The following is a 23054-nucleotide window of genomic DNA, read 5'->3' as shown; positions in this document are numbered from 1 at the left end:
CGGCCGTTTCTGCGACCCTGAGGGAGCCTGCGTTTGGGATAAAGCATCTTCCATGGATTGTCTCCATGTTTGGTTTTGAGCCTCAGATTTATCCAATCTCTTATTTAATGAAGCCACATTTGCATTCAAGGCACTCAACATATTTACCCAAACAGCAGTCGGCGGTGCCGACAGATTCACTCCCTCACACTGTTCTGTCTCTACTCCAACCTCCTCCTGGGAAGAACCTTCAGCCTCAGACATGTCGACACACTCGTACCGACACCACTATCACACCGGGCTATAGGGGACAGACCCACAAAAAGGCCTATTAGAGAGACACAGAGGGAGTTTGCCAGCCCACACCCAGCGCCTATCCCAGTCTGAAAGCACATATATATATATAATGCCCCCGACCTGACAGCACTTTTAATGATAATAATCAACACCAATTTTGCTGTGCCCCCCCCCGTTTAGCACCCTGTTACTTGTCACAGAAGTGGAGAAGGTCAGGGCCAGCGTCTCATGCAGCTTCACTGTGGAGATAAAATGGCGCTGATTAGAGCTGGGAGGACCAAGCCCCGCCCCCGTAATGGCGCGCTTATGTCCCGCTATTTTTTTAAACTGGCGGGGGTAGTATACAGTGCCCCTGCACTGTATGTACTTTTGCCAAGTAGATTGAGGTCTTATTACTGCCCAGGGTGCCCCCCCCCCTGCGACCTGCACCCGACTAGTGCCGTTGGTGTGTGGGAGCAATGGCGCACAGCGCGACCGCTGCGCGGTACCTCCGAAACTGAAGTCTTCTTTGCTTCGGTTACTCACCCGGCTTCTCTCTTCAGGCTCTGTGAGGGAGACGGCGGCGCGGCTCTGGGAACAAGCAGCTAGGCTATACCAAGTGATCAGACCCTCTGGAGCTAATGGTGTCCAGTAGCCTAAGAAGCAGAGCCTATCAGTTAAGTAGGTCTGCTTCTCTCCCCTCAGTCCCACGAAACAGGGAACCTGTTGCCAGCAGTGCTCCCTGAAAATAATAAACCTAACAAAAAGTATTTTTTAGAGAAACTCTGTAGAGCTCCCCTAGTATGTGTCCAGTCTCTCTGGGTACAGAATCTAACTGAGGTCTGGAGAGGGGCATAGAGGGAGGAGCCAGTTCACGCCCATTTAAAGTCTTAAAGTGCCCATGTCTCCTGCGGATCCAGTCTATACCCCATCGTCCTTTTGGAGTCCCCAGCATCCTCTAGGACGAAGGAGAAATTAACAGGTGTGGCCAAATAATTTTGTCCATATAGTGTATATAAAAATTGATATCTATAATCAGAATTTCTTGAACTGGTATTGTTCAGGGACAAAGAGAATATGTGAGAATACATCTTAAGTGTAACAGTCAAACTTAATTTAGCCCTGAATTCTTCCAGAAATGAGCTGGACAGAAGATGGCGGCATTGTGTAGACTTCTCATGAATTAAAAAAAAATTACATTAATCATCGAAATGGGAGAAGTGCTGGAAATATGTACAATATTGCAGGAAATCGGAACATGCTGGGTGTATATGTCTTTTTAACTTCATATTTATGTGACATTAGGCACACCCACCAATGTATACCCTCTTACAATAATATTAAGTTCAATGAGCACTGGGACATCCTGCAATAATCAGCACTTTGAAATGGACTAAATGGCCAGATAATCTCAGCTGTGATTTACTAACATAATTGCAAATGTGCAGTAGAACATAGTAATTAATCTGCTGTTTAGTTTCATTGTCTAACCTGTTGATAGATGAGAGCTAATTACTGATCAGTAGTTATGGGCTACTGCTCATAAGCCATACTTGCCTACGTGACCCTCTCCATGAGGGAGAAAATGCTCTGTTCCTGGACTTTCCTGGTAATGTATGATTGCCATCACCTGTGGTGAGCTAGTTAATTGATAAGAAAGGCGTTTCACCACAGGTGATGGCAATCATACATTACCAGGAAAGTCCACGAACAGAGCATTTTCTCCCTCATGGAGAGGGTCAGGTAGGCAAGTATGTCATAAGCACCTATATAAACAAATGAAAGTCATTGTATTTTGCATTATGAGTACCCAGAATATAATACATTATTAATAGGCCTTTAAAGGCTTGTCTGAATTAGATTATACTGACCTCATTTTGATGCTGCCGATGTCACTGTACAAGTTGAGTAGTGCAGGTATACAGATAGGATGAGCCATGATCTCATTCAACTGTGGTCTCTTGGAAGGGTCCAGATTGAGCATTTCAAGTATGAGATGTCGTAGTTCAGGACTGTAGCGGTCTGATATTGGGGTAAATGTCCCACTCATGATCTTCAGCACTAATGCTGGCAAATTCTACACATAGAGTGAAAGCATTAAATACATACAATGGTGCACATTTATAAAAACTGATGTAAAGGAAAAAATAAGATTTTACTTACCGATAAATCTATTTCTCGTAGTCCGTAGTGGATGCTGGGACTCCGTAAGGACCATGGGGATATAGCGGCTCCGCAGGAGACAGGGCACAAAATAAAAGCTTAAGGATCAGGTGGTGTGCACTGGCTCCTCCCCCTATGACCCTCCTCCAAGCCTCAGTTAGGATACTGTGCCCGGACGAGCGTACATAATAAGGAAGGATATTGAATCCCGGGTAAGACTCATACCAGCCACACCAATCACACCGTACAACTTGTGATCTGAACCCAGTTAACAGTATGATAAACGCAAAGGAGCCTCTGAAAAGATGGCTCACAACAATAATAACCCGAATTTTTGTAACAATAACTATATACAAGTATTGCAGACAATCCGCACTTGGGATGGGCGCCCAGCATCCACTACGGACTACGAGAAATAGATTTATCGGTAAGTAAAATCTTATTTTCTCTGACGTCCTAGTGGATGCTGGGACTCCGTAAGGACCATGGGGATTATACCAAAGCTCCCAAACGGGCGGGAGAGTGCGGATGACTCTGCAGCACCGAATGAGAGAACTCCAGGTCCTCCTCAGCCAGGGTATCAAATTTGTAGAATTTAGCAAACGTGTTTGCCCCTGACCAAGTAGCTGCTCGGCAAAGTTGTAAAGCCGAGACCCCTCGGGCAGCCGCCCAAGATGAGCCCACCTTCCTTGTGGAATGGGCTTTTACTGATTTTGGCTGTGGTAATCCTGCCACAGAATGTGCAAGCTGAATTGTACTACAAATCCAACGAGCAATCGTCTGCTTAGAAGCAGGAGCACCCAGCTTGTTGGGTGCATACAGGATAAACAGCGAGTCAGATTTTCTGACTCCAGCCGTCCTGGAAACATATATTTTCAAGGCCCTGACAACGTCAAGCAACTTAGAGTCCTCTAAGTCCCTGGTAGCCGCAGGTACCACAATAGGTTGGTTCATGTGAAATGCCGAAACCACCTTAGGTAGAAATTGAGGACGAGTCCTCAATTCCGCCCTGTCAGAATGAAATATCAAGTAAGGGCTTTTATATGATAAAGCCGCCAATTCTGACACACGCCTGGCTGAAGCCAAGGCTAACAGCATCGACACCTTCCATGTGAGATATTTTAAGTCCACAGTGGAAAGTGGTTCAAACCAATGTGACTTTAGAAAACTCAACACCACATTGAGATCCCAAGGTGCCACTGGAGGCACAAAAGGAGGCTGTATGTGCAGCACCCCTTTTACAAATGTCTGAACTTCAGGTACTGAAGCCAGTTCTTTCTGGAAGAAAATCGACAGGGCCGAAATTTGAACCTTAATGGACCCTAATTTTAGGCCCATAGACAGTCCTGTTTGCAGGAAATGAAGGAAACGACCCAGTTGAAATTCCTCTGTAGGGGCCTTCTTGGCCTCACACCACGCAACATATTTACGCCAAATGCGGTGATAATGTTTTGCGGTTACGTCCTTCCTGGCTTTGACCAGAGTAGGGATGACTTCTTCTGGAATGCCTTTTTCCCTCAGGATCCGGCGTTCAACCGCCATGCCGTCAAACGCAGCCGCGGTAAGTCTTGGAACAGACAAGGCCCCTGCAGTAGCAGGTCCTTTCTTAGAGGTAGAGGCCACGGTTCGTCCGTGAGCATCTCTTGAAGTTCCGGGTACCAAGTCCGTCTTGGCCAATCCGGAACCACGAGTATAGTTCTTACTCCTCTCCTTCTTATGATTCTCAGTACTTTTGGTATGAGAGGCAGAGGAGGGAACACATACACTGACTGGTACACCCACGGTGTTACCAGAGCGTCCACTGCTATTGCCTGAGGGTCCCTTGACCTGGCGCAATATCTGTCCAGTTTTTTGTTTAGACGTGACGCCATCATGTCCACCTTTGGTTTTTCCCAACGGTTTACAATCAGGTGGAAGACTTCTGGGTGAAGTCCCCACTCTCCCGGGTGAAGGTCGTGTCTGCTGAGGAAGTCTGCTTCCCAGTTGTCCACTCCCGGAATGAATACTGCTGACAGTGCTATCACATGATTTTCCGCCCAGCGAAGAATCCTTGCAGCTTCTGCCATTGCCCTCCTGCTTCTCGTGCCGCCCTGTCTGCGACTGACATGATGTTGTCCGATTGGATCAACACCGCCTGACCCTGAAGCAGAGGTTTTGCTTGACTTAGGGCATTGTAAATGGCCCTTAGTTCCAGAATGTTTATATGAAGAGACGTTTCCAAGCTTGACCACAGGCCCTGGAAATTCCTTCCCTGTGTGACTGCTCCCCAGCCTCTCAGGCTGGCATCCGTGGTTACCAGGATCCAATCCTGAATGCCAAATCTGCGGCCCTCTAGTAGATGAGCACTCTGCAGCCACCACAGGAGAGACACCCTTGTCCTTGGCGACAGGGTTATCCGCTGATGCATCTGCAGATGCGATCCGGACCATTTGTCCAGTAGATCCCACTGAAATGTTCTTGCATGGAATCTTCCGAATGGAATCGCTTCGTAAGAAGCCACCATTTTCCCCAGGACCCTCGTGCACTGATGCACTGAGACCTGTCCTGGTTTTAGGAGGTTCCTGACTAGCTCGGATAACTCCCTGGCCTTCTCCTCCGGGAGAAACACCTTCTTCTGGACTGTGTCCAGAATCATTCCTAGGAACAGTAGACGTGTCGTTGGAATCAGCTGCGATTTTGGAATATTTAGAATCCACCCGTGCTGACGTAACACTACCTGAGATAGTGCTACTCCGACTTCTAACTGTTCCCTGGATCTTGCCCTTATCAGGAGATCGTCCAAGTAAGGGATAATTGAAATGCCTTTTCTTCGTAGAAGAATCATCATTTCGGCCATTACCTTGGTAAAGACCCGAGGTGCCGTGGACAATCCAAACGGCAGCGTCTGAAACTGATAATGACAGTTTAGTACTACAAACCTGAGGTACCCTTGGTGAGAAGGGTATATCGGGACGTGGAGATAAGCATCTTTGATGTCCAGAGACACCATATAGTCCCCTTCTTCCAGGTTCGCTATCACTGCTCTGAGTGACTCCATCTTGAATTTGAACCTTTTTATGTAAGTGTTCAAGGATTTCAGATTTAAAATTGGTCTCACCGAGCCGTCCGGCTTCGGTACCACAAACAGCGTGGAATAATACCCCTTTCCTTGTTGCAGGAGGGGTACCTTGATTATCACCTGCTGGGAATACAGCTTGTGAATGGCTTCTAGAACTGCCTCCCTGTCGGAGGGAGACTTTGGTAAAGCAGACTTCAGGAAACGATGAGGGGGAAACGCCTCGAATTCCAGTTTGTACCCCTGCGATACTACCTGTAGAATCCAGGGATCCACTTGCGAGTGAGCCCACTGCGCGTTGAAATTTTTGAGACGGGCCCCCACCATATCTGAGTCTGCTTGTAAAGCCCCAGCGTCATGCTGAAGACTTGGCAGAAGCAGGGGAGGGCTTCTGCTCTTGGGAAGCGGCTGCATGGTGCAGTCTTTTTCCTCTTCCTCTGCCCCGGGGCAGAAAGGAGTGGCCTTTTGCTCGCTTGTACTTATGGGAACGAAAGGACTGAGATTGAAAAGACGGTGTCTTTTTCTGCTGATGTGGAGTGACCTGGGGTAAAAAGGTGGATTTTCCAGCCGTTGCCGTGGCCACCAGGTCCGATAGACCAGCCCCAAATAACTCCTCCCCTTTATACGGCAATACTTCCATGTGCCGTTTGGAATCCGCATCCCCTGACCACTGTCGCGTCCACAACGCTCTTCTGGCAGAGATGGACATAGCACTTACTCTTGATGCCAGGGTGCAAATATCCCTCTGTGCATCACGCATATATAATAATGCATCCTTTAAATGTTCTATAGTTAACAAAATATTGTCCCTATCCAGGGTATCAATATTCTCAGTCAGGGAATCCGACCATGCGACTCCAGCACTGCACATCCAGGCTGAGGCGATTGCTGGTCGCAGTATAACACCAGTATGTGTGTATATACTTTTTAGGATATTTTCCAGCCTTCTATCAGCTGGTTCTTTGAGGGTAGCCGTATCAGGAGACGGTAACGCTACTTGTTTAGATAAACGTGTGAGCGCCTTATCTACCCTAGGGGGTGTTTCCCAACGCGCCCTAACCCCTGGCGGGAAAGGATATAATGCTAATAATTTTTTAGAAATTAGCTGTTTTTTATCGGGAGAAACCCACGCTTTTTCACACACCTCATTTATTTCCTCTGACTCAGGAAAAAATATTGGTAGTTTTTTCTCACCCCACATAATACCCTTCTTTGTGGTACTTGTAGTGTCAGAAAGGTTCAATGCCTCTTTCATTGCCGTGATCATGTAACGTGTGGCCCTACTGGACATTACGTTTGTCTCGTCACCGTCGACACTAGACTCAGTATCTGTGTCAGGGTCTGTGTCGACCCACTGAGGTAACGGGCGTTTTAGCGCCCCTGACGGTGTCTGAGACGCCTGGACAGGCACTAACTGATTTGCCGGCTGTCTCATGTCGTCAACAGTTTTTTGCAAATTGCTGACATTATCACTTAATTGTTTAAATACAATCATCCAGTCAGGTGTCGACTCCCTAGGGGGTGACATCACCAACGCAGGCAACTGCTCCGCCTCCACATAATTTTCCTCCTCATACATGTCGACACACGCGTACCGACACACAGCACACACACACCGGGAATGCTCTGATAGAGGACAGGACCCCACTTAGCCCTTTGGAGAGACAGAGGGAGAGTCTGCCAGCACACACCCAGCGCTATATATATATATACAGGGATAACCTTATATAAGTGTTATTCCCTTATAGCTGCTGTTAATTATTGTTATTTGCTGCCAACAATGCCCCCCCTTCTCTTTTTTACCCTGATTCTGAAGCAGGACTGCAGGGGAGAGTCAGGGAGCCGTCCTTCCAGCGGAGCTGTGAGGGAAAATGGCGCTTGTGTGCTGAGGAGATAGGCTCCGCCCCTTCACGACGTCCTTATCTCCCGCTTTTTTGTGTAAAATGGCAGGGGATTAAAATACATCCATATAGCCCAGGAGCTATATGTGATGTATTCTGTTTTGCCACCTAAGGTATTCTGTTATATTGCGTCTCAGGGCGCTCCCCCCCCAGCGCCCTGCACCCTCAGTGACCGGAGTGTGAAGTGTGCTGAGAGCAATGGCGCACAGCTGCGGTGCTGTGCGCTACCTTAGTCTGAAGACAGGATGTCTTCTGCCGCCGATTTCACCGGACCTCTTCGTCTCTTCTGGCTCTGTAAGGGGGACGGCGGCGCGGCTCCGGTGACACATCCAGGCTGAACCTGTGATCGTCCCTCTGGAGCTAGTGTCCAGTAGCCTAAGAAACCCGATCCACTCTGCACTCAGGTGAGTCCGTTTCTTCTCCCCTTAGTCCCACGATGCAGTGAGCCTGTTGCCAGCAGGACTCACTGAAAATAAAAAAACCTAACTAAACTTTTATTCTAAGCAGCTCAGGAGAGCCACCTAGATTGCACCCTTCTCGGCCGGGCACAAAAATCTAACTGAGGCTTGGAGGAGGGTCATAGGGGGAGGAGCCAGTGCACACCACCTGATCCTTAAGCTTTTATTTTGTGCCCTGTCTCCTGCGGAGCCGCTATATCCCCATGGTCCTTACGGAGTCCCAGCATCCACTAGGACGTCAGAGAAATATGGTGCTGCCCACAGCAACTAGGTGTTAGCTTTCATGTACTATGAATCTGACTGGTTGGTACATGCAACGCTAACTACTTCCTATCCATAGATTGGAGACACTGTATAATGAACCACGACACCTGCCTGTGGAGCTGATCCCTCTATTCATATAATTTCTCTGTTTATTTTTCTGTGTTTTCCCAGGTAGCTGTAGACAGCGGTGGTCCTAATATACAGACTGAGCTTCTATGGATCATACATACAGATGGGGCGGATGCGGAGCAATTCCTGAGATCAGCCATGTCTGTGGAAAGCTTTTGTTTCAGTGTCTAATTTTCTAAGTGGTATATTCAATATATTCCTATTGCCAGTAACAGAAATGCCAAAGAAATATATTACCAGTTAACAACAAATACCCCTTTTCCACTAGCTAAAAAAACACGGGTAAATGCAACGGGGCGTGCATTTACCAGTGTTTTTTGCTAGTGGAAAAGGGTCCCTCTGCAAAAACACTGATCAAGTGATCCGGGAATCCTACCCGGGTAGCTTACCGGGTTGAACATGAGTTCAACCCGGTAAGCTGTGCAGTGTAAACGGAAGCCGCGTCGATGCGACACGGCTCCCGTTCACAGTGTACGGAAGGGCGGCGCTGGGAGATCATGTGATCCCCTGCCTCGTCGCCAGTAGCGTCACCAACCCGGCAATATGCCGGGTTGGTGAGTGCAGTGGGAAAGGGGGCTGAGCACGGGGCGCAGCCGGGTAGCACCCGTGTCAGACTCCCGGCTGCGACCCATGCTTCTTAGGTGGAAAAGGGGTATGAGTTACATATGTGGGATGCTGTCAGGATCCTAGCGTTTGGAATCCCGGGACTCTAGAGAGGTAAGCCGCAAGGGGGGAGGTTAGGTTTAGGCTGCAGGGAGAGGGTTAGACTGCGGGAGTAGGAGGGTTAGAATTAGACTGCGGGTGGAGGGGGTTAGACATACCGCCTGTCAGGATCCTGCCAGTCACATTGCCGATGCCAGAATCCCGACAGGCGCTGAAATACGGCATCACAGGCTTTTCTCTCTATGTGGGTGTTCATGACACCCATAGAGAAAGAATACATCCTGTGGCGAGCGTAGCAAGCACAGTGCCCACTGCGTGGCGAGTGCAGCAAGCCTGGAAGGGGCTTTCTAGCGCTCGCCCCGCTGCCGACATACTGTCATCATCCTGCTGTCGGGATCCCGGCCGCTGTTAAAAGGTAAGTATTCCCCCGGGGAGGGTTAGGCACCACTGGGGAGGGTTAGGCTTAGACTGTGAGGGGGTTGGGGGGTAGGGTCAGGCTGAGGGTAAGGTGGGATAGAGTTAGGGGGGTTAGGGATCAGGGTTAGCTAACTTAATTAGTAAGTGTTGGGATTTAAATCACCGGGGTGCCGCTGTCTGTATTCTGAGTGCCGGGTTATCGTGTGTATTCCTCATATGTCACGTTGCTATTGTGATTTTCCTGCCAACACATTGTAAACTGTGATTTTAGCACAACTGCCAGACTGGTAAGCAAGTCCATAACAGTGATAAAGCCAAACTGCACAAGCAGGATTAGAATGCAGCACGCATACAGATTTGTACAGTCCTGTTACATCACACAGTACATTGGAAGGTGATCAAAATGACCAAATTGGCACAATAAAATACACACATGCTCCCAACACTGGTCTGTGTCACAGACTAGAATAAAAAAAAACAGAAAAGGTTAACTGCCTTGTATACTTGATTACAGTGAAAATAACATCACATGTGGCTATGTGTCTATGTATAATATGTCGCTGTCAGTAAACCAGCTCTTCCCCCAGCTGAATGACAGATATTCGCCTTAAACTATTGACTCAAGGGGATAAATTCTCAGGCAGTAGATATGTCTGTTACTGAGACAATTTTTAAAAATAAAACATTTTACTGTATTTAAAAAAAAAAAAAAAACCACAAGACGTCACAGCGTTGCTTGGTTACATTGTCCACGCGAACATGATACCACCAGCCAACCCTTATACAGAGTGACTTGGTTTCGAGTCCCGTGCAAAATATGACAAGTGTTGGTGAGGTTGAACAATAGATGACTATACTCACAGTCTACAGCAAACAAGACTATATGCACCATCTAAAATTGTAATCACTGCTTGGCCTTATAATCAGTTTTAAATTGACCAACAGTATTTGGTAAGAATTTGTGCACAAGGCATGCTGGTAATTCTCCAAGTTGTGTTAGGTGTGGGTACTGTATATTCATAGGTCGGAATAAATGATGTTAGCTTTTCTTTGTTATATGATTTATGGCAGAATTTCTAAAAACTGGTTAATAACAAGATACAGATTGCGTTGTTCTCTCTCAGCGTCCTCTCTTATATGCCCATTGGAGTGTAATAATGATTGTAGCAGCTGTTCATCCAGGCCATGAAGCATTGAAAGACCTTGCGCCTAATAAGCATTCTGCCCTACATAAGGTATTATGAACATTTAATATTCCAGGAACTAAAAGATGTTAATTTATTTACTGGAGGAAACATTTATACATGCGCCTTGCACTTCCTGTCAGTAAGGGTTAACACCACTGCCAATATTCTTCTTCAACTAAAGCTGGGTATACACATGACCAAATTCTCATCCAATCTGACCTACCAGCTGATGTTACATTGGTAGAGGGCGTACGCTCACACAGCCTCTGGTTTCATCCAATCCTGGTCGCCGGGTTGTGTCAAAAGATTTTTAAACCGGCTGAAAAATCAGGAGACCAGATCGCCAATCACCCGACCAATATAGAAGTGCATTTGCTCCTGAGACTGGTTTGTCCAATTCTCCTGATTTGAGTGGCAGCCTGTCTGCTAATGATTGGAAGAGTGTGTACGGTGACACAATCCTTTCAGCGATGGTCTCAGCAGATGCAGATCGAACGTCTGCAGCAAAACTGGACAGGCATTTACGCACAGATCGGAAGCTACTCCAGACCTGCAACCTAGGTCTCCAGTAGGTGTGTGCCAACATACTGGTCAGGAGTTGGATCCCCGGAAGATTGGACGTGGTGTGCCCAGCTTTGAAGTCATAACTGCTAGATCTGTAGCCAATCTGGCCACACACATATGGGGAAAGCCAAATTGCACAGATCCTTTACATAAGTGGTAATGTCAAAGTACCAGATTGATAGGAGCCATGCTATTCTGCTGGGCAGATCACCATGCACACATGACCAACATGTTTACATTCTTAACCCTATTACGTTTTACTGGGCAGAATAGTAATTTGGGGCCACACACTACACTACGGAGCCACTTTTGCTCCCCCCCCCCCAAAAAAAAAAAAAAACTGTCCGACTAAAGGCCACGGAGACACTCAGAGCCTCTTGCAATTGAAGACAATTGTTTTGCCACCTCCAGACCTCTATAAACTAAATGAAAAATGACACTAATGCACACTGAAGTAAGTTATGTAACAATAGCAAAGAATGTCCTTACTGCAGCTTCAAATGCCCTTTTCAAGGTTGTGAGCTCGTAGAGGACACAGCCCAGTGCCCAAATGTCACTTTTCTGATTATAGGGTTTTCCTTCACACAGTTCAGGAGAGATGTAACACGGGGTTCCCACCACCTGCAGGAATACACAACATAAACAGTGTCATCGCACACGGGTATGGGTCATTGGGTCGACAAGATTTAGGTCGACAGTCATTAGGTTGCCCACTATTGGTCGACATGCACTAGGTTGCCAGGGTGACTATGTCGACATGGTCATTAGGTCGACATGAACAAGGTCGACATGGAAAAAGGTCAACATGGTTTGTTTGTTTTTAACTTTTTGTGTGTCATTTTCTTCGTAAAGTGACGGGAATCCCCAATTAGTGCACCGTGGCTCGCTTTGCTCGCCACGCTTCGGGCAAGATGCCTTGCTGCGCTTGGCACAGATTACCGTTCCAAATTGTAGTCCACGTGGATTGTAAAGTATGAAAAAGTTAAAAAAAAGTGAAAAACTCATGTCGACCTTTTTCCATGTCGACCTTATTCGTGTCGACCAAATGACCATGTCGACCTAGTGCATGTCGATCAATAGTGGTCGACCTAGTGACTGTCGACCTAATGACCATAAGAGATCGCACACATCACTAGATGGTGGCACAAATAATCAATAAGGCAGTTACATAACACCGAAACACAACATATTTGAATTGCAAATACAATAATAGAGAGACATAAATAGCTATGCTTATGTAATAGTCAAATACAGAGACTAAGATGAGGGAAATGCAAGACATGTCTGTTCTCATCATGTAAAGGTTATCATTATAACAAAGTTATAAACACAATACATTGCATCAGTTAGCACTGGATATTATTGTATTTGCAGGCAGGGTGGTGTATTGTATTTGTGAGGTAGTGTTAGGACTTCTGGCACCTAATTGTTCCCCAAATGCCACAAATCGCCCTTGACCCGTATGTGTATGTACGTACTTTATATGAAGTACAAATTCATCTAACAACTACTTTTCTACCTTTTACTTTGCAGGAACTAGACAACACCCAGGACAAAGCTATGGATTTCTTCATACCTCCCAAACTCTGTGCATTAGAAATTGGGGTCGAAAGGGGGGCGTGACCTCATGGGGAGGGGGCGTAGCCTCACAACATTCCCCAATTTATCACTCTGGGGCCAGTCCCCAGAGGCTCTCCATATATTGGCCCAGATTTATCAAGCCTTGGAGAGCGATAAATTACACGGTGATAAGGTACCAACCAATCAGCTCCTGTCATTTTCAAACACAGCCTGTAACATGACAGTTAGGAGCTGGTTGGTTGGTACTTTATCACCGTGCAAATTATCACTCTCCAAGACTTGATAAATCTGGACCATTCTTCGTAGATGCCGTGCGCATGTGTCTATTCACCCGCTGTTGCCCACGGGTGGGAGAGTGTGACTATGCCGCAGGAAGCAGTACAGTTAGGAGGTATGCTTTCTTAGAAAAGAACAAAGCACCTATTGTTTGAGTATAGGATCACTTACAACGTCCAATACACAGAGTGGGCCTGATTCTCAGTTGGGTTGATCACTTCCGGATCTCGCTTTGCATGCAGTGGGCTGAAACTGGGCAGCAACACAGTGACTTGTGGAAGTGTCAGGGGCGTGTAGCTAAAGCTCTGTGCGTACAGGGAAGCCTGTCTGGCAGATCTCTTACACCTAGCATGGAACTGGTGCTATTGCTGATACTAAGGACGACAATTGCGGCAGTGTGTGTAAAATCAGCTGCATTGCGGCTTCCCGATTGAAGCCACACAGATTCTCACATTGGCACAAGGTAGAAAATCTGGTTCCATGCCAAAAAGTCACTTTGTGTCCAAATCAGGCCTAATATGAGGGAACTTAGAGTAGGGAACCATAGCACAGCATGTAGGAGTAGGGATCCATAGAACAGCATTTAGGAAAAAACCTGATATGAACGGGCTCAGCGATAGGCAACCTGATGCACTTTGGAGGCCGCATAGCACGGCCCTCTAACCTTCAAATGGACCTCACATTATATTTAGTCACAGTAGCAAGATAAGTAAATACATTTAATCAATGAATGAGACGTTTCTGTGCAAACATGTCAGTAGGCCTTACAAACAGTCTGTAAAAAACTATAACAAACAAGTCATGACAACAAAGACATAAGGAGCTGAGGGCCACAGATGAGGGATTGGAGGGCCGCCTGTTATTGTAGGCTGCCACAGTGACACCATAGCTTACAGGAATCAGGCTGATTCCTATGGGCTGAGGCTATCACTTCCATTTCGCCGGTGGCAGCTGCAGCAGGAGAGCCAGATGAAGGGGGTCATAACCGTTTAGGGTGGCACAGTGCGGCTGATCCCGAGACTCTGGACAAATAAAGACTGGTGGGAATGGCAGCAGCTGCTTGCTGTCTGGCCCACTGGTACACATTATGCTCTGAAATCAATTAAGCTGCTGTTGCTGGACTCGGCTGAGGGACTGGGAACTCCCCTCTCTGACAGTCAGGTCAGTCTTCATGTGGGGGGATGGGACAATTTGATGAATATTTAATTTTCTTTGTGGGGAACAATGTTTTTTTTCTGTTGGGGACAATTGTTTTGTTTTTTGTCTCCTGTGAGGGACAATATGTTTGTGTTTTTTCTGCGGAAGGAGGGGGGGCAGACACAAAATGTGTGTGTATAGTCCACGCAAATTACTTGCCTAGGAGAGATTTTCAGATTTAAAAGTTGATCATCAAAGTCTGGCCACCCCTGAATTAAGACTAACTAAGGGCTTTATTCAGGTTAGTTAGCAACCAAAAAAAGCACACTAATGGGCAAAACCATGTTGCACTGCAGGGGGGGGCAGATATAACGTGCAGAGAGAGTTAGATTTGGGTGGGGTATGTTCACACTGAAATCTAAAAATGTAAAAATAAATCAGCCAGTATTTATCATGCACAGAAACAATATTACCCACCCACATCTAAAGGTGGTTACACACTGGAAGATATATCTGCCGATCAATTGATCGGTAGATATATCTATGGACGGATCGGGCAGTGTGTTGAGCATACACACTGCCCGATCCATCGGGGACTGACATCATGAACTGGGCGGGTGTGTACACACGCCCGCCCAGTTCAGCTGTCAATCACCGCCGGCCGCCGCAGCATGTGTAAGGGCGGTCAGCCAACCGCCCTGTACACACACAGCGACGCGCCAATATATCGGTAGATATATTGGCCGTCGGCTGTGCTGCGGGGCCGACGCGATACGTCTGTGAACGTACACACCGTTCAAGAGAACGGCCGATATATCGGCCAGTGTGTACGGGCCTTATCTCTCTCTGCAAATGTTATATCTCCCCCACCTGCAGTGTAACATGGTTTTGCCCATTAGTGTGCATTTTTTGTTTGCTAAGTAACCTGAATAACCCCCTAAGTACGTTTAAATGACTTGTATAGCCAATAACTATTGCATGACCAAAATAGTCACTGCATGGCTACAAAGTCTGGGATCCGGACTATAGATCGACAAAATCTAGGTCGTCAGTCAATAGGTTGACCCCATATGGTCGACATGCATTAGGTGGACACTGACAAAAGGTCAACCTATGAAAGGTTGACACTGGAAAAGGTCGACATGTTCAAATGGTCGACCTAATGCATGTTGACCATATGGGGTCGACCTAATGACTGTCGACCCAGACATTGTAGCTCTTGTATACCTCACCCATAAAGTCTGAAGGGTCTCAAGTGGAAGAAGTGAATTGAAGCTCTATCTCTTAAGGGCCATACACACTAGATGATTACTCTGACCAATATGGCTGATACCAACGATTGTGAACGATATATCGTACACATCGTCTAGTGTGTATGGTCCTAGCAATCAACGATGCGCGCACCCGCACTCGTCGATTGCAGGTCGGCGGTGCACACAGCTCAATGTGAGCAATGTCACTTGTGACATCGCTCATCATGGCATGTGTGTATGGAGTAGCGATGAGCGATGTACACAATGTGACATTGCTCAGCTCCCCGCCAGCGGCTTCGTTCTAGCTGAGCTGCTGACGGGAGCCGCTCAGCGTCTTCGTTCACTGCCCCACCAATGAAGTTTTTTACACCTACTGCCCCACCAATTATATTTCCACTGTGCCACCAACGTAATAAAATGTTTTATTATAATGGTTTCAATATATATTATTTTTTGCCACAATAAAGGCACTGAAACATTGTCTACACGCATGCCCTGCTGTTGTCCTTTATTCAAGCCGCTAGGAGTGCCGCACCTTTGGACTTTATGTGACTATTATTTGTGGAGGCACTCGGCACAGTAAAGCGGTCTTAATGGGAGAGCCGGGCACTCTGGTCTGTGTGTGTGTGTGTATATATATATATATATATATATATGTGTGTGTGAACAAGAGAGAGGAACAAGTGCCTATGGCAGAGGTTCCCAAACTGTATGCCGTGGCTCCCTGGGGTGCCTGGGGACACTTGCAGGGGTGCCCTGGGTTGATGGTCCAGGACCAATTCAAATTATTCATGGTCAATATAATAGGCAAAACCAGTGCTGGTGGCTGCCAGTCATAAAATATGTGGCCAAACAGAAGCAAATCTCGTCCCTCACCACACAACTGACCCTAAGGATGACATATAAATGCGATCTACTTAATGTAATATTTCTTTCTAAATTTCTCAATAAGAAATTTTTGGCCTAGGGGTGCCATGAAAAAAATTCTGATGTTCTAGGGCGCCGTGATTCAAAAAAGTTTGGAAACCACTGGCCCATGGTGTAGTATTTCTTTCCAGGATGTAAGATCAACCCGCCAATAATAAAATTGCGTACCTGATAGTGGCTTGTACTATAGCGTATCAATACACTGCTTCAAAGTCAATATCAGTATCTAGAAGTCAGGGAAATAGAAATAATCGCCATATAGTGTAATAATTTGGTTGACAGGTTTAGGACTATTTTCACATAAATGGCATGCGTACCAAATAAATGATAGAGATATGCATATAAATGAATACTTTTCGTCCTCCTGTGTCAGGCTATTTATGGGATATAACCAAAAATATTTGCAGTCTTGAGTGGGTATGCAGATACTGCTCACAATTACAAGATAGTGAAAAATTTATTAACATATAAATAAATCCAAAAAAGACACAAAACAAAACAAACAAATTAGCTTAGCTTAGCTGATATCACGGATCAAAGCTGGCTGCTAGGAAAGGTCCAATGATCTCTACGCGTTTCGCCCTCTTGGGGCTTCCTCAGGAGAATAAAGCTCATTGTACTGGGGACTCTCTTTATACCCCTACTAAATGAGAATTACATATGCAAATCACTTCCGGTCCGCGTCACCAGCGGAACCGGAAATGCACAGTAACAGAAAGAACCAATAGCATCCGGCGGAAAGGCGTCCCCGGAAGTGACGCTATGTACCTGCATTGCCTGCGTTACCGCGTCATTACCGGAGGTGATGTTCAGAAACGTCACTGCCGGATATGCATCATCGCCATAGGAGATGCAGCCTCCTAGGAGGCTACGAGTGTACGACCACCCATTGAACCCATTATAATGACTTTTTTTTATTAAGTTGGTGGCACAGTGGAAATTGGTGGGACAGTGGGTGATAAAAAAAACTTCATTGGCTCCCCCTTCTACAGCCCTGCCCACACACCCAGAAATGCATCCCAAATATTAAAATATGTAAAAAAAAGGTGCCAATTCCAAAGATATCTTTCGTCTTTCAAATTGTTTGAAAAATTGCTACAGACTGGGTGACCCGCCGCCAAACTGCCCGACTGCCGATATGGCAGACGGGCAACCCGGCGGCGGGGGGGAGATGACACGGGGAGTGAAGTTTGTTCACTTCCCCCGTCACCCGGCTCCATAGCAATGCATGCTAATATGGACAATCTCGTCCATATTGGCCTGCATGCATAAACAACGGGGCACCAACGATGAACGAGCACGGGGCCGCACATCGTTGATCGTTGGTGCCTACACACTGCACAATATGAACGAGTTCTCGTTCATCAATGAACGAGAACGTTCATATCGTGCAGTGTGTAGGGCCCTTTAGTGTGTACACTCAATTTCGTTTGTCAGGGCTCTGGAAAGTTCAAGGGACATTGCTCATCTTCCACATTGTTAATCTTTCGCACTGGTAATGTATTTTAGTGTGTAGGGCCCTTTACAGTAGCTCCATCTTCCTTGGATATAGCGGCTGTTCAAAAGTTACTGAAGTTAGGGACACCAGGTCTGGATAAGGTGTTATTAGAGATAAATATAATATCTTTGTGCAGTAGGCAGAGCCTTCTAGCATCAGCCATTACATCTATAATATGCTTTTTGCAAATACAGGTTGAGTATCCCATATCCAAATATCCGAAATACGGAATATTCCGAAATACGGACTTTTTTGAGCGAGAGTGAGATAGTGAAACTTTTGTTTTCTGATGGCTCAGTGTACACAAAATTTGTTTAATACACACAGTTATTAAAAATATTGTATTAAATGACCTTCAGGCTGTGTGTATAAGGTGTATATAAAACATAAATGAATTGTGTGAATGTAGACACACTTTGTTTAATGCACAAAGTTATAAAAAATATTGGCTAAAATTACCTTCAGGCTGTGTGTATAAGGTGCATATAAAACATAAATGCATTCTGTGCTTAGATTTAGGACCCATTGCCATGATATCTCATTATGGTATGCAATTATTCCAAAATACGGAAAAATCCCATATCCAAAATACCTCTGGTTCCAAGCATTTTGGATAAGGGATACTCAACTTGTATTACATTTCATTGCCATAAAAGTTATCCTTTGTTTTTACCAAATTACTGAGCAGTCTGCAAAGATTTGCAATTTATGCCATGATGACTGCAGATCTGAGAATCACAGCTCAGTAATATGTGTGTGAAGTATTTATGACAGCCTCTGCATGCTTACTGACGTAAGGGTCAAAGTACACAGAGAAAGAACAACACTAGGAAGGTAGAGATACACAAAGCTTGCTCCTTACACCCAGCCTCCGTGACGTGGAATTCTGAAATAATCATCAGCATTCGCAAATTATTGACAGAAGGTAAACATAAGGAATGGCAGGCATTTATTGAAAATACAGGTTGAGTATCCCTTATCCAAAATGCTTGGGACCAGAAGTATTTTGGATATCTGATTTTTCCGTATTTTGGAATAATTGCATACCATAATGAGATATCATGGGGATGGGACTTGAGTCTAAGAACAGAATGCATTTATGTTACATATACAGCTTATACACACAGCCTGAAGGTCATTTAATACAATATTATTAATAGCTATAGTTATTAATACTTTTAATAACAAAGTCTGTGTACATTGAGCCATCAGAAAACAAAGGTTTCACAATCTCACTCAAAAAATTCCGTATTTCGGAATATTTGGATATGGGATACTCAACCTGTATTACATATGTTGCCTTTAAAATATTTTTTCTGTTAATTTCACTAATTGCTTTGCATCAAAAATTATCTCTGGCATTAGTTTTCTATGCACCAACATTCAGAATGCACAGACTGATAAGATATTCCCTTAATCAGCATATACTGTATAGGAGTCGCTCATGCACAATGTAACTGGAATATGTCTACTGTCTGGATTAAAGAGTCAGTAACAGAAGACCTCTATGGGAAACTCATTGACATCTCTGCATTTACAGTGAATCCTGGAAAGTATTCACAGCGCTTCACTTTTTCCACATTTTGTTATGTTAAAGCCTTATTCCAAAATGGAATAAATTCATTTTTTTTCTCAAAATTCTACACACAATACCCCATAATGACAATGTAAAAAAATAAGAATTTACTTACCGATAATTCTATTTCTCGTAGTCCGTAGTGGATGCTGGGAACTCCGTAAGGACCATGGGGAATAGCGGCTCTGCAGGAGACTGGGCACAAAAGTAAAGCTTTAGGACTACCTGGTGTGCACTGGCTCCTCCCCCTATGACCCTCCTCCAAGCCTCAGTTAGGATACTGTGCCCGGACGAGCGTACACAATAAGGAAGGATTTTGAATCCCGGGTAAGACTCATACCAGCCACACCAATCACACCGTACAACCTGTGATCTGAACCCAGTTAACAGCATGATAACAGAGGAGCCTCTGAAAAGATGGCTCACAACAATAATAACCCGATTTTTGTAACAATAACTATGTACAAGTATTGCAGACAATCCGCACTTGGGATGGGCGCCCAGCATCCACTACGGACTACGAGAAATAGAATTATCGGTAAGTAAATTCTTATTTTCTCTGACGTCCTAGTGGATGCTGGGAACTCCGTAAGGACCATGGGGATTATACCAAAGCTCCCAAACGGGCGGGAGAGTGCGGATGACTCTGCAGCACCGAATGAGAGAACTCCAGGTCCTCCTCAGCCAGGGTATCAAATTTGTAGAATTTAGCAAACGTGTTTGCCCCTGACCAAGTAGCTGCTCGGCAAAGTTGTAAAGCCGAGACCCCTCGGGCAGCCGCCCAAGATGAGCCCACCTTCCTTGTGGAATGGGCTTTTACAGATTTTGGCTGTGGCAGGCCTGCCACAGAATGTGCAAGCTGAATTGTACTACAAATCCAACGAGCAATAGTCTGCTTAGAAGCAGGAGCACCCAGCTTGTTGGGTGCATACAGGATAAACAGCGAGTCAGATTTACTGACTCCAGCCGTCCTTGAAACATATATTTTCAGGGCCCTGACTACGTCCAGCAACTTGGAGTCCTCCAAGTCCCTAGTAGCCGCAGGTACCACAATAGGCTGGTTCAAGTGAAACGCTGAAACCACCTTAGGGAGAAATTGAGGACGAGTCCTCAATTCTGCCCTGTCCGTATGAAAAATTAGGTAAGGGCTTTTATAGGATAAAGCCGCCAATTCTGAGACACGCCTGGCTGAAGCCAGGGCCAACAGCATTACCACTTTCCATGTGAGATATTTTAAGTCCACAGTGGTGAGTGGTTCAAACCAATGTGATTTTAGGAACCCCAAAACTACATTGAGATCCCAAGGTGCCACTGGAGGCACAAAAGGAGGCTGTATATGCAGTACCCCCTTGACAAACGTCTGAACTTCAGGAACTGAAGCCAGTTCTTTCTGGAAGAAAATCGACAGGGCCGAAATTTGAACCTTAATGGACCCTAATTTTAGGCCCATAGACAGTCCTGTTTGCAGGAAATGCAGGAAACGACCCAGTTGAAATTCCTCTGTAGGGGCCTTCCTGGCCTCACACCACGCAACATATTTACGCCAAATACGGTGATAATGCTGTACGGTTACATCCTTCCTGGCTTTGATCAGGGTAGGGATGACTTCATCTGGAATGCCTTTTTCCTTCAGGATCCGGCGTTCAACCGCCATGCCGTCAAACGCAGCCGCGGTAAGTCTTGGAACAGACAGGGTCCCTGCTGGAGCAGGTCCTTTCTTAGAGGTAGAGGCCACGGGTCCTCTGTGAGCATCTCTTAAAGTTCCGGGTACCAAGTCCTTCTTGGCCAATCCGGAGCCACGAGTATAGTCCTTACTCCTCTCCTTCTTATGATTCTCAGTACCTTGGGTATGAGAGGCAGAGGAGGGAACACATACACTGACTGGTACACCCACGGTGTTACCAGAGCGTCCACAGCTATTGCCTGAGGGTCCCTTGACCTGGCGCAAAACCTGTCTAGTTTTTTGTTGAGGCGGGACGCCATCATGTCCACCTTTGGTTTTTCCCAACGGTTCACAATCATGTGGAAGACTTCTGTCACATGATTTTCCGCCCAGCGAAGAATCCTTGCAACTTCTGCCATTGCCCTCCTGCTTCTTGTGCCGCCCTGTCTGTTTACGTGGGCGACTGCCGTGATGTTGTCTGACTGGATCAGCACCGGCTGACCTTGAAGCAGAGGTCTTGCTAGGCTTAGAGCATTGTAGATGGCCCTTAGCTCCAGGATATTTATGTGAAGTGATGTCTCCAGGCTTGACCACAAGCCCTGGAAATTTCTTCCCTGTGTGACTGCTCCCCAGCCTCTCAGGCTGGCATCCGTGGTCACCGGGACCCAGTCCTGAATGCCGAATCTGCGGCCCTCTAGAAGATGAGCACTCTGCAACCACCACAGGAGAGACACCCTTGTCCTTGGTGACAAGATTATCCGCTGATGCATCTGAAGATGCGACCCGGACCATTTGTCTAGCAGATCCCACTGGAAGGTTCTTGCGTGGAATCTGCCGAATGGGATTGCTTCGTAAGAAGCCACCATCTTTCCCAGGACCCTTGTGCATTGATGCACTGAGACTTGGCCTGGTTTTAGGAGATTTCTGACTAGTTCGGATAACTCCCTGGCTTTCTCCTCCGGGAGAAACACCTTTTTTTGGACTGTGTCCAGGATCATCCCTAGGAATAGAAGTTGTGTCGTCGGGATCAGCTGCGATTTTGGAATATTGAGAATCCAACCGTGCTGGCGCAGCACTATCTGAGATAGTGCTACTCCGACTTCCAACTGTTCCCTGGATCTTGCCCTTATCAGGAGATCGTCCAAGTAAGGGATAACTAAAACTCCCTTCCTTCGAAGGAGTATCATCATTTCGGCCATTACCTTGGTAAAGACCCGGGGTGCCGTGGACAATCCAAACGGCAGCGTCTGAAACTGATAGTGACAGTTCTGTACCACAAACCTGAGGTACCCTTGGTGAGAAGGGTAAATTGAGACATGTAGGTAAGCATCTTTGATGTCCAGAGACACCATATAGTCCCCTTCTTCCAGGTTTGCAATCACTGCTCTGAGTGACTCCATCTTGAATTTGAACCTTTGTATGTAAGTGTTCAAGGATTTTAGGTTTAAAATTGGTCTCACCGAGCCGTCCGGCTTCGGTACCACAAATAGTGTGGAATAGTACCCCTTTCCCTGTTGTAGGAGGGGTACCTTGATTATCACCTGCTGGGAATATAGCTTGTGAATGGCTTCCAATACTGCCTCCCTGTCTGAGAGAGACGTCGGTAAAGCAGACTTTAGAAAACGACGAGGGGGAGACGTCTCGAATTCCAATTTGTACCCCTGAGATACCACCTGAAGGATCCAGGGGTCCACTTGCGAGTGGGCCCACTGCGCACTGAACTTCTTGAGACGGGCCCCCACCGTGCCTGAGTCCGCTTGTAAAGCCCCAGCGTCATGCTGAGGACTTTGCGGAGGCGGGAGAGGGCTTTTGTTCCTGGGAACTGGCTGTTTGTTGCAGCCTTTTTCCTCTCCCTCTGCCACGGGGCAGAAATGAGGCGCCTTTTGCCCGCTTGCCCTTATGGGGCCGAAGGACTGCGCCTGATAATACGGCGTCTTCTTAGGTTGAGAAGCTACCTGGGGTAAAAATGTGGATTTTCCAGCAGTTGCCGTGGCTACCAGGTCTGATAGACCTACCCCAAATAACTCCTCCCCCTTATAAGGCAATACTTCCCTGTGCCTTTTAGAATCCGCATCACCTGACCACTG

General features: G+C 46.3%; 1 protein-coding gene across 2 annotated transcripts in view; it reads right to left on the bottom strand.

Annotated features, from left to right (window-relative positions):
* Positions 1-23054, bottom strand: part of NEK8 (NIMA related kinase 8) — a 354714-nt gene that overhangs the window by 152723 nt on the left and 178937 nt on the right. For both annotated transcript variants that reach the window (XM_063955890.1, XM_063955891.1), the window contains exons 7-8: positions 11546-11677; positions 2127-2332 (exon numbers count right to left, since the gene is read on the bottom strand). In XM_063955890.1, coding sequence (XP_063811960.1) covers positions 2127-2332; positions 11546-11677 — 338 coding nt within the window. The remainder of the gene's footprint in view (positions 1-2126; positions 2333-11545; positions 11678-23054) is intronic.

Source organism: Pseudophryne corroboree, chromosome 2 (assembly GCF_028390025.1).
Source record: "Pseudophryne corroboree isolate aPseCor3 chromosome 2, aPseCor3.hap2, whole genome shotgun sequence".
Lineage (NCBI taxonomy): Eukaryota > Metazoa > Chordata > Amphibia > Anura > Myobatrachidae > Pseudophryne > Pseudophryne corroboree.
The sequence above is the reverse complement of the archived record's forward strand: the minus strand, read 5'-3'. Positions and strand labels throughout refer to the sequence as shown.